General features: G+C 36.9%; 1 protein-coding gene and 1 long non-coding RNA gene across 8 annotated transcripts in view; one reads left to right on the forward strand and one right to left on the reverse strand.

Annotated features, from left to right (window-relative positions):
* LOC110377376 (AMP deaminase 2) overlaps positions 1-12,778 on the reverse strand; it is a 48,107-nt gene that overhangs the window by 17,772 nt on the left and 17,557 nt on the right. For all 7 annotated transcript variants that reach the window (XM_064039618.1, XM_064039621.1, XM_064039620.1 and 4 more), the window contains one exon: positions 6,267-6,408. In XM_064039618.1, coding sequence (XP_063895688.1) covers positions 6,267-6,408 — 142 coding nt within the window. The remainder of the gene's footprint in view (positions 1-6,266; positions 6,409-12,778) is intronic.
* LOC135118267 (uncharacterized) lies at positions 494-4,164 on the forward strand. The gene is made up of 2 exons (XR_010277458.1): positions 494-1,186; positions 1,650-4,164. It is a non-coding gene; the product is annotated as an uncharacterized LOC135118267 (long non-coding RNA).

A 12,778-nucleotide genomic window follows, 5' to 3' on the forward strand; every position in this document is an offset into this window, starting at 1 on the left:
GCGTGACCAGAGGGCTGGCTTATTCTTTGGACAAAGAATTAGCATTGCCATTCAACGTGGCAATGCAGCCAGTCTTCTGGGCACGTTTCCGGAGGACAGTGATGCGGAGGAATACTTCGACGCCTGATCGATGCTCTTTTATATTATGTTTTATGTTTATATACATTTTGTATATAGTATTTTATTTTTAGTTTTGTATAAAGATAAGTAGCTTAAGTTTGTATATATGTATAGTGTGTACAATAATTATGCCATTCACCCTAAGATTTTAACTAGAATCTAATGTAGTATATCTTTAAACTCGATACAAAATTCCCAAATTTGAACAGCTCCTAAGCGAAACCCACACGTGACGCGCGACCCTGACTGAAATCACGGCCACGCAAATTGAATTACACAAACACACAGGCATGTCAGTCATTTTGTACTGTACCATGTGTTTAGTGGTAGGAGGCACGAATGTTTTAAACTTTTGGTAGACGGATCAATAGGTACAATCACGGACAAGTCCGGTGATACACTTTTCTTAAAAAATCCTTTAAACGACTCTCTCACGCACACAAGCATAATACGTTCCATATTTGTTATTCAAATAACGACCCTTGAGTAGTACAAATAGAGTTCTAAATAGCGTGTACCTACGCGTTGGATCCATGCTTTGCAAACGATACGTTTCGTAAGGGCTTTACTCTCTATACTTATCATTGAAATAATAACCCTTATGGATACTAGTATAGAGTTCTAAATAGCGTATAACCGCTAAATAGTTTACCGGAACTTTAAAAGAGTAAAAGAAAAAAGGTGTTTGTTTAATTAGTTGCAATTTGCATTTCGCCCGTGCCTATTGTCAACGCGTTTGTTTTTTTTAGTATCCTATTTACGTTGACCTGTGCTGTGATTGTGGACTGTTTATTGCTGAATCGAATTGACCCTTGCTTTGTTTTTGGACTGCTGATTGCCTACTTGATGACCCATGCTGTGTTTTTGGACTGTAGATTTCCTTCTCGTCGACTTGTGCTGTGTTTTTTGGACTTATATACAAAATATTGACTCCCTTTATGATTCATCTGTTACAAAGAATTTAAGGATGCCTCGAAATTTATCCAGGGAAGAGAGGAACCAAATATTGGTTCTTCATAATCTAGGACGAAACATTTTGCAAATATCGCAGGAATTAAATGTTACGGTAAGTTTGCAACCAACAAAATTTTTTTGACTAAATTAGGTATGTAATTAACTTAGAGAAAAACATTAAGTGACACTATTAATTTCAACAAAACTACATATTACCTCTATAAAAATTCTTAATAGTTTTCGGTAGGTAGACAATTTTTACCGCCTCATATGCCTAATACCTAAGTGTTCAATGACTAGAGTTTTAATGTAGTTTTATTAGGTATGAAAAATGTTGCGATATCGAATACTGAAATTGTTAATATATGCGATACTTTTCATTATTAAATAAAAAACAGAACTCATACTTACAATAATAACATGATAATAATTAATAGTATTCGTAGTTATTTCAGAGATCTTTGTATACCTTCACTATTCATTGTTTGTTGTTTTTTTTTGACACTATTAACAATAGCGAACTACCAAATCAAAAAAATTAAGTGTAGATATAATATCATCACATTTTATTACAGAGGGCTACAGTGCGACGGTGGATACACCGAGATTCAGAAGAGGGATCCGTGGAGGACAGACCGCGTGCTCCACCTCCACGGGTAATAACACCTGATCGTGTGGCTCATATGATAGACGTCTACAACTCAGAGCCGTTTACAAAAACCTCACAATTCGCGTTGGAGTACGAATGTAATGAAAACTGTGAGACGTGCGCTCCATCAGGCCGGTATACATCATAGGCGTCCCGCAAAAAAGATAATCTTAAGCGAAGAATTAAAGCAAGCCAGGGTTCGATTTGCTCGAGACTACAGAGGCTTTGACTTTTCACATGCCATATTTTCCGACGAAAAATCTTTTAAATCTAGCCAATTAGGACGTCAGAATTTATGGCGTGTGAATAACACTAGATACCAGCCGAAAAATGTGAGTCCCAACAATGAATCGGGGCGAATTATAGTAAATATGTGGGGGTGGATGAGTGCTGGTGGTCCGGGTGAACTGGCTTTCATTGACTCGAGAGCAACTGGACAGTCACATGCTGAGCTGCTGGAAGAAGTTATGTTGCCTACAATGCGCACGGTGTATCCTAGGGAGGAAGTTCCCTCATTTTACTTCTTCCAAGATAATTGTCCAATACACCGTGCGCGTGTCGTTCAAAATTGGCTCCAGCAGCATCCTGAAGTAAGAACTGTCCCTTGGCCGTCTCGGTCCCCAGACCTAAATCCCATAGAAAATTTATGGGCCATAATGGTCCAAAGATGGGATTTTAGAAACGAAAGAAGTAAATTAGCACTCGTCACTCATCATCCTCCGAGCCTTTTCCCAATCATGTTGGGGTCGGCTTCCAGTCTAACCGGATTCAGCTGAGTACCAGTGCTTTACAAGAAGCGACTGCCTATCTGACCTCCTCAACCCAGTAACCCGGGCAACCCGATACCCCTTGGTTAGACTGGTGTCAGACTTACTGGCTTCTGACTAACCGTAACGACTGCCAAGGATGTTCAATGACAGCCGGGACCTACAGTTTAACGTGCCATCCGAAACACAGCCAATGGTGTCTAAGATATAAGACTCATTGCAACGAAATATGGGACTCACTTCGCGGCTCGGATTTATGTCAAATACTCGTGTCGTCAATGAGAAATCGTCTAGACGCAGTAATAGACGCGGCCGGGGCTGCAACAAAATATTAAATTATACGTATGCTTATGTAATGGTATAGAATATATTTATACAAAAGTAAATGTGATATAGCTTAATTTAAGAGATTCTGATATTTTGACTAGGCTATCTATGATGGCAAATACACAAAATTTTGAATTGAAATTGAAAAAGCGTTTAACAAACAAGATTGTTATGAGATTCAGATTGAGCTTATAACGAAGGCAATTCAATCGTATCGTAATCATTAGACTGATATAGTGATTTTATAATAATATATAAAATATACGGTTTCTTTGAGAAATTGAAGACTGATTCTTGTATTTTAAAATTAAGACTAATTGTTATTTGATATTATTTATTTACCATTACCACATTTATATCCTTTGTAGCTTTAAAAATATATCGGTATAAGTCAATGTGATATTAAAGACTGATTTTGAAGACTGATTAGCATTTTTGTAATTATTTTTTTCAGTTTTGTTATATTAATGTTATATAATTTGTTTTTAAAATTTCTATTTAAACTTATGCCTCATAAGTAAACCACATTATCCTAGTGGTGATATTTAGACTGATTTACTTCTTTAGAAATTTAAGACTAATAAGACATTTTTTTAATTACGTAGGTAATATGTGATTTTTCCATCTAAGTAAACTTTAAAAATCACTAAGCTTTTTAACTGTCTAGTATTTTAATGTCTACTAAAGTAGCACTAATGTTATTGTCCTAAATGTATTAACTATGCAGGAAAAAATACCTATGTGATTTATTAACGAATTCCATGTAATTTTTATAAATATTACTTTAAACCAAACAAAACAGTTGCGGTCACCGGCGCCGCTTGATCTATTGTTTTGTGAGAACAATAACACGAAGCTAGTCAAGTCTCTAAGAAAACCAGTTATTAAAGTATATTCGTATCTTCAAGCAAAATGTGAACTTATAGTTCGTGTGAAACTTTTTAGGTATTCCGGAACACTTAAGTAATAAGAATCTTTGATTGGCTCAAGTAAACTATCCTAGATAGAGCTTTTTGTAAGTTTAATTTCTTATTACTACAATACCTAAAAATTTATACATATACACCGAGATTATTATTTTAGTCCGATATTGATATTAGTATTTTGTTTGAATTATAAATCTATTGTGTTTAATACTAACGGGTGCTTTGTTTTTTGTTTCAATCAAACATTACATTATAACAATGAAAATCTTCGAGTTATGTGCCCATCCACACCTACTTTTGACTATGTGAACGTGTCCATAGTTTAAGGAAAATATTTTATTGCAATTATTATATCATTTTTAATGTGTCTTATAGTTTTTTTATCTGTGTTTTATATTGAAATATAATATGTTAATCAATATACTTTTTGTTTTATTATCATTACATTTATAAAACGTTATTATAAAAATATATTTCCATAAATTTCGACAGCCCATATGACGTAGTGGTTGGTCACACTGACTACTGCGCTGCGTGTCGCAGGTTCCATTCCCGCACGGAACAACTAAAATTGTTTTGGGGTCTGGGTGTTGCATGTGATGAATGTTTGTAAACGCACCCACGATACAGGAGAATTTCCTAATGTGGGGCAATTTTTATTAAAAAAATAAAACTATTCCAACGTCCCTTTAAAAGCCTGCTGCTGAGCCTAAAATTACACAAGGTTTGTAAAAAATAGAAAGCTAATTTCATCATGATGGCCCATAATAATAATTTCGACTGTTTGCTAATTATGACTGAAAAGATTATGAGCTTCAAATCGATGTTATGATTGGTTTTATGTATAGAAAGGTAAAGCATACATTTTATAGACATAGCTAAACTGTATTTGTTGATGCTAAATATATCATTTTGAATTGGGTATACGTATATTTATTTATGTAATAAATCAAATAAAAACCGATAATCATATCTACTTGTTGCTTACTAAGCATTTTCAGTAGATTAAATTAGGTAAGTATACACCTACTAGTTAAATTTTAGAGTTGTTTTTATTAAATAGTTTTCATATTTTGATACGCGTGGATCCTAATACTTTCTCACTTGCACACCGACTATCTTACTTGCTTGCACACCGACTATCTGCTTCATTGCAACTCTGGCAGATTATAGCAAATATAAGTTTTAACAAAATAACAACCCCACGGTTGAAAATCACCCGAACATTTTTGTATCGTAACAATAATGAGCTTTATGATCATTATGCCAAAGTCTTAAGTCACTTGGCTGCTTGCTACATTATTAATATGCATATAGGTATATATCGCACCAAACGAGTTTAAGAAGGCTGTGATAGAGACAGAGATAGATATAGACAGAGAAGTGAAATACGTGCGCGTGTGTGCTGTATGTGTTTCACGTGAGCGCACGGGCACTTGCCAAGCGAATTTCACCTTTTGGTGGTCTACCGCCCGTGTCCCCTATTGTACAGTTTGATGGAAATTTTCAGTAGGTACCTACTAAGTTGAAAATGGCAACTAGACTTGACTAGGATAGGACAGCAAAACGTATGCAGCATTAAGATACTTATACAGTCAAAAACGACGATCCTCTCACAAATAGAGATCATAAGCGTAATGTCAAAGTATTCTAATGAAGCACAAAATAAACTCTACGTTGTAGTTGTAAAGAACTATATACCTATGTACTTAATAATCTGTGCCGCTGCTTAAGTAAGACCCAATTCTTCGTCCTCTAAGTTAAGGAAAACAGGAATGAACTTCATGGAATGAAATAGGTAAAACCTATCCTATTTATTTTAGGCAAAACCATAGGTCAATTGCCCAAATCGTTCAGGCTTGACGTATTTGTAATTGAAATTATATTGTTTACAAACAATGGCTTTTCTATTGTAATCCGTTTTTATTTTGAGCTCAAATAATAGACTTGTTCAATATTGAAACGTTTTCAATGCCGATACAACAAAACTTTCGAAATCGATAAACAATTTCATATGATTCGGAATGTATTGTGTTGTGTATGCTACTTAACTATAACTTTTTCCAATGACAAGTTTGCATGAGCGCTATTTAAATTGTTCTATCATTTTTTGAAAAAAGAAACTATGGATGCATACAATACGGACAAAATGAAAAGACACGGAATTAAATGAAAATTGGAATAGAAACAGGTGGATGATGATGATAACTCAATACTTCCAAAACAAACTTAAAATTGATCCACTAATATCAAAACTGATTTATCTAAGCTGCCATATGGAAGATGTTTTATTCTCCGAAACCGGACTCTCGGTAAAGGAACTTTAACTAATGGAGACATTGAATAGAAGTGACTACTAGAAACAGTAGTAGTTAGTCATTATTTATTGGGCACACTATGAATTTGAAGACCCACTATAACTTCTCTACCACAGATTTCCCGATTTTCCGTGTAATTCTTTACCGCAGTTTTTCACTTAAGTATAGATATAGAATAGCAGAATAAAGCATATCATACACTTACTTGACATTAAGTTGTCTCTGTATGAGCAGCTTCTTCTCAATCTGCTCTATGGGGAACTGCGGCACCTCGTAGGGCGCCGACAGCTCGTTCGGGAGCTCCCGGGGAGCCTCCGCCCCTACCGCACTTGTTGGACTCTCGCTACCTGCAATAAAGAAGGATATTGCTTAATATGGGTCAAATACAGAGGGCAGAAATAATAATAATGGCCATGTCCATCTTGTTGGACAGACGACCTTATAAAGGTCGCCGGAAGACGCTGGATGCAGGTCGCCTCCAACAGGTATCTGTGGAGATCGAATGGGGTGGCCTATGTTCAGCAGTGGACGTCCTATGGCTGAGATGATGATGATGATGAAGTATATTAGAACCTTCGTAAAACGTTAAACTTGTCCTAAGAAATAATGAAGCACTCAATAGAGCTGATACAAATGAAATTATTTAATAACTGTGTTTTTAATTTCATCAAATCAGACTTGATAGGCTCTGGAAATTAAATCAAATCAAGCAATCTAGATATTGTTAACCGTTCAGACAATAAATGATTCAAAAACCAATTTATGAAACAAGAATATAGGCGTAATAATTACTATAGAATACAGCTCAATATTGAGGTTACAATAAATGGGAATAAAATGATAATACACAGCCACCCTTGCCAAAATCGACCCAGTAACAAAGCTGTCGAATATTGAATATGCTTATTTGTATCGTGTCCTAGGCGTTAGATCAACTCGTGCCTATAGGAACAGATAAATTAATAAACCAAGTTCTAGGAAATAAATAACGAGATAATACTGTCAAGTGTCACAGACTTGTCAAGACATTTTCACGTAATCCTGCCTGGGTAATACGGTAAACTTTACTTGAATAGAGTTATCGATTTTATCAATCTTCTCAGAATAGCAAGATTTGATCGTCTTATTATGTTCGCAGTCACTAGAATAGAACCTTCTTATGAATGAAATGAATGAATGATGAATGAAAAGTATTCTTCAGATTCTACTAGATAGGAACTAAAGTTGCCTCAACTTGTGCCCATGTGAGACTAAATTCATACTTCGTTCATAGTTAAAATGTCATCATCCATCCAGTGTTTTGAAAACTAGGTTGAGGTCAGTTTCCAGCCAAACTACATGGAACTGAATATCAATATTTTACATGAAATGACCTCCACAAGTCCACAACCTACAGGAGCACTACAGGAACTTAGCAATTTAGTAGGTACGTCAGTGTTTTTTACTAGACTTTAGGCTTTTTTCAAACTGTTCATACCATCTTATCATGGCATTTGTTTCACTATAGGGCACAGGCCTCTTCTCTGTATGACCAGGGAAGGGACGAAGGAATGAGATAAGAATACCATGTTATACTATGTTTTAATACCTTCTACCGTTACAGTAACTCAAGCTTAACTAAAAAACTTTATAATTTCAGTTCTTTACTTCCAAAAATGACACCCTTAAAAGTTTTAAGGTATAATGAAAGAGACCAAACAGCAATATTTTCGAAGCAAAAACCCCTTTCAAGTAAGCAGTAAGTTGACACGTCTGGCTTCGAGTAACGGACAGGGGTCACGAACTTGGGAACCCGTTCCCAATCGATTTGGGGACTAATTAGCAAACTGTTATTTATCTCGGCTATGTAGAAAACTGGGGCTTATTGAAAACTAAATTTTTGTTAACTGATTGTTGTTTTACATTCTCATTTAAGACGTTTTAATTAAAAATTGTGAAAAAAAAGATACCCGTTTGATACTTTGGTTTCATTATACGACTAGCTTATCACGCGCGTTCATGGGATCTATTGCTCCTACCGGATAAAATATAGACTATGTTACTTGGAAAGATTGAAACTTTCCAACAGTGAAAACAATTTTCAAATCGGTTCAGTAGTTTCGGAGCCTTTAAACAAACAAAAAATATTTCCTAATCATTATCTTAGCACAGATAACATTGGGTGCTTTCTTCCACATAGAGATCTATCAAATGCATAAAACGCAAGCTTCAAAAGACACATCTCGATTGAGTCCTAGATACAGCTTCACTTGATACAGATACTCACTCACGAGGAAGCGGGCAGACGGCAAGATAGTTCAGAGCACACGATTGATACGTTATGTTTAATAGAGCGAGGAAATAAAAGCAGTTCTGTATAGTTTGTCTAGGAATATCAATAAAATGTTGGATGGATAGAGATTGACTAACAAGAACACTGAGCGAGTTCACAAGGGCCACTTACTGTGTAGTAGGTATGTAAGGATATATAGTTAAGTTGTAGTTAAGGAAATATTTGTATGTACATTGTCGAATTAGATTTAGCTATCTGTAATGGCAAAGTAACTATGCGAAATAAATAAATAAAAGATGAATAAATGCGAAGGACATACACTAAGTACCTACTTAGGACAAAACAGCCTGAAAAAGACAGCATTATATAATTCGAACGCATAAAAGCTCTTTAACGATGACAGAATTTTTCAAATCGAACCAGTTATTCATGAGGTTAGCACGTCCTACCAAAAGAATAAACAAACTCTTCAACTTAATAATATAACAATCTGTTGAAGGCCCAATGCTATCAGAAGTCCTGATTAGGGCATGCAATTTCGGTAATTCAAAAATTACCGGTAAAAATTCGGTAATAAAAATATTTTTACCGGTAAACCGGTAAAACGGTAATTCTTGTAATTTTTAAAAAATGTGATATTGTAACATAAGATTGGGTAGTCTTAAAGCAAAAACTAAATAAATATGCAAAGTATAAGGTGGTAAACGTTTTTTGTGACGTGGGCCGTAACAAAAAACATATCAGTACTATCCGTACGCGATGTCGCCGACAAAATGCAAGAGAAACGGCTGCCATGGTACGGACATGTAAAAAGGAGTGACACCTGAGGACATCGGCAGTGTGAATGTGATACTCAATCTCAATATACCCGGTCAAAGGCGCAATGGCAGGCCGAAACCGTGGTGGTTGAGTGTCGTAATGAATGACATGAAAATCTGCGAAGTGGAAGAGGAAGATGTCTATTCAGGAGAATTTAATAGAGCGAAGTGGAAGAAGGAAGATACGGAAAGCCGACCCCGTCACAAGACGGGATAAACGCTAAGAATTACCGTAAAAACTATATTTTTCATTGAAGTGAAAGCCCTTTTTTATGGTAAATCATCAAATGGCAGACTCTTTCTGTCTAAAACCCATGTTTTTTAGTAGGCGTTTTATGGGCCAGGGTCGCGGTAACTCTTTCGAACAATCCCGCGGCCCCGGCAGGCCTTGGCCCTGCTGGGCCTCACTGGGTTTGCTGACATCTCCCTGAGGAGCCCGTCTAACAACGCGCGCCGCTGACACGGGTCTGTTGTCTATGCAGACGGTGGAACGATGAGCCACCCGAACTCACCGCCCACAGACCGAGGCCTACGGTGGCCGGGAGTCATCTCTTGACCCTTGGCGCCCGTGGTGTCTTCCTGGTCCACTACAGCGGCTGGGATGAGAGGTGCTACTCGCAGTCGCTCCGCCGTCTCCTTCTCGAGCATGACTCCTTCGCAGAAGGAGGCGACGGCTTCCCATTCCCTGTAGCTCCGGACCATGGCTTGAACCAGGGAAGGACGCGAAAGGTCGCCGCTGCCTATTGCCTCGACGACAACACGGCGGTACCCTTCCCAGGCAGTGCACACCTGGACTGTGTGCTCCACCGTGTCTTCAGAGCTGTCCGCATGGTGGTGAAGTAAAAGCCCTTGCTCAGTAAGGTCATAGAGTAAGAAGAATAAGCATCAGCTACATTTGTACCTAGTATGAGCTGACAGCTATGAGGAAAAACAGAATAACCTAATGAATACTACTTGTTTAGATTTTATAAATTAAGATGAGAAAGAAGATTTGAATCTAACCTAGAGATAGTTAAGGACACACAAGTTTACTTTCCTAAAAAACAGCAACTTTAACACTCTTACAATACGTGATGTACGCAACATTACATTATATTCAGGCTACATAACAAAGATTTGACGTTAAATGAACAATTGCTATATTTTATCAGAAAAACGTAAAAACCGGTAAATTACCGGTTTCGTATTATTTTTACCGGTAATTTAAAACTCGCAAAAATGGGCGATTTACCGGTAAAAACGAAACCGGTTAACCGGTATTGCATGCCCTAGTCCTGATAAAATTTTGTTAAAAGGTCAAGAGGTTAGATAATGATGTTAAAAGTCAGCAAACATCTATTTAAAAACATCTAGGTTTAAACAACGTTGCACTTAGTACCTATCTAAGGATGCATCTACACAGTGCAAGTAGCTTGCGCATGTTGAGGCACATGCGCAGGTTACATGCATTTTATAAACGTGCGGGTCCAGCGACTCGCGCATGTATCAAAGCAAGATACCAGGCCCGCCGCTAGCTGTTAGTTCGCCCGCGTGCAAAACTGATTATGCCGCCCTACGACTACATATTATACCGCGTTTTGTCAAAAAAAAAAAAAAATCGTTAAGATTATATAATATGTATTTTAATTAGGTACAATAATTATATTTGTTTACTGAAGTGTAAAACTAAGCCACATAATCATTACAAAACTTAGCTCTTCTGTGTAGTGCGCCTGGTGCGATGCAAGGAGAGAGAAGCAATAGTAAATAAGCGCGAGCGAAGCGAGCGCGCAAATTTTATAGTTTATGGTCTGCAAAAGTAATTGGAGCCAAAGCTGTCTCTAGCTAATGTCCGTAAATGAGCTTATGTAGCGCCCTTATGCAATCATTATCCAAGTGGCCCCTTTGTATTGAAAAATTGTGATTAATAGGTTCCAACATATGTATATCAAAGTGTTTAGAGCAGATTATGGGTAACTCAAACTAACGAAATAAATATCTATAACAATGTTTAAATTTAGTAAAATTTGTTATCCATGGTTTTTGGTGGGTTTCCCGTTAAAAAAGTCAACGCATAAAACAAATATTATATGTAAGGAAGCGCGAGCGAAGCGAGCGCAAAAATTTTTCAGTCTAAGGACACAAAACAAATAAAAACCACTGTAAATAAACAAAGCAAAGTCAAATGGATAAGATATGCACAGAAATGAAGCGCAAATGAATACGAAGCCGCGAGCGAAGCGAGCGCGATTTTTTCCTTAGAGTTTTCATGAAGTAGGTAAACATGTCATAAAAAGCCAAAGTGAACAAAAAGCCATAACCGTCGTGCGCGAAATATGTTTTTTCGGAATAGAATGCCTCAACAATTAAACAAAGACAATGCGTGATATCTGACATGGAGTCGCGAGCGCAGCGAGCGCGAATTTTTTTGGGGATGCAAAGGGTTCACCCCGTCAAAATTGACAGGACACGACCAAAGCGAGGCCGGCTTTTTCTGATATTTTATTGCTAATATACTCATCTAATTTTGTTAAAATATTTTTATAACGTAATTATAGTTTAATTTTGCCGCCCTAAATCATGCCGCCCGGGGCATTTGCAAATCAAATCATTAGTAAAAAGATATTGTATTTTTTAAATATTACGTGATAAGTTGCTCGATTTGCCGCCCCCTAGGACGTGCCGCCCGCGTGCGGTGCACGCGCTGCACGCCCGCTTACGGCGGGCCTGCAAGATACCCACCCGCGTGCTCTTGTCACTTGCGCATGTTAACTTGCTGCAGCTACAAGCACCGTGTAGACGCACCCTAAGATACTTCTGAGTAGGTCTAGGTAACTTAGGTAGCTGCACTTTACAATTCACTATCCGGTCCATCCCGTGGGGCCTATAAGATGAGATTACTGACCGGGTAGCATCGTTGATAACCTTATTACGGTATCTAGGAATCCCCTAGCTACAACTACTTAATACTAGAGAGGTATTGTACTCAGAAGGGACCACTACGGAATTACTCCTAATTAGCGGCCATTTTGTGGAATAAATTAATTATTTAGATATTAATATTATTTATACGACGATTTTGTAAAGAGAAGAGATGTTAGGCCCAAATAATGAATATGCTACGGTGACAATGTTTTTGAATATTGTGGGACAATCCGTAAATATTAATTGATTTAAATTGCTCGTATGTAATGTTATTAGTATGAGCATAATACGACTATGTAGTTTAAATTTTTCATTATTTTTCTATACTGTAAAACAATTGCTGATAAAAATCAATTATATTTATCAGCGTTAACATCTCAAATAGGTAATTTTAAAATGTTGCATTTTTGTAGACATTTTAATTTTCCTCCATATTTGAGTTTAGGTATATCTTCGTGATTTATTTTTACCTATTTACAGATAATTTGCTACAAAAGTAACTTTTAGCAACGTAGATAAAATTAACTACTACACCTAAAGATCGACTAAAACTAAAACATAAAAAATAAAATGCCGAACGTATGTAGTGTGGTCTGCAGTAATCGTCAAAATGTCCGTCTCGCAAGCACGCGATTTACTTGTGCGCAATGCGTAAGACCATATATTTACTGCTAGGATGCGAGCGAAGCCAATTTTATGATCCTGATGTGTTATTAAAGTGAT

The sequence above is a fragment of the Helicoverpa armigera genome, chromosome 20 (assembly GCF_030705265.1).
Source record: "Helicoverpa armigera isolate CAAS_96S chromosome 20, ASM3070526v1, whole genome shotgun sequence".
Taxonomy (NCBI): Eukaryota; Metazoa; Arthropoda; class Insecta; order Lepidoptera; family Noctuidae; genus Helicoverpa; species Helicoverpa armigera.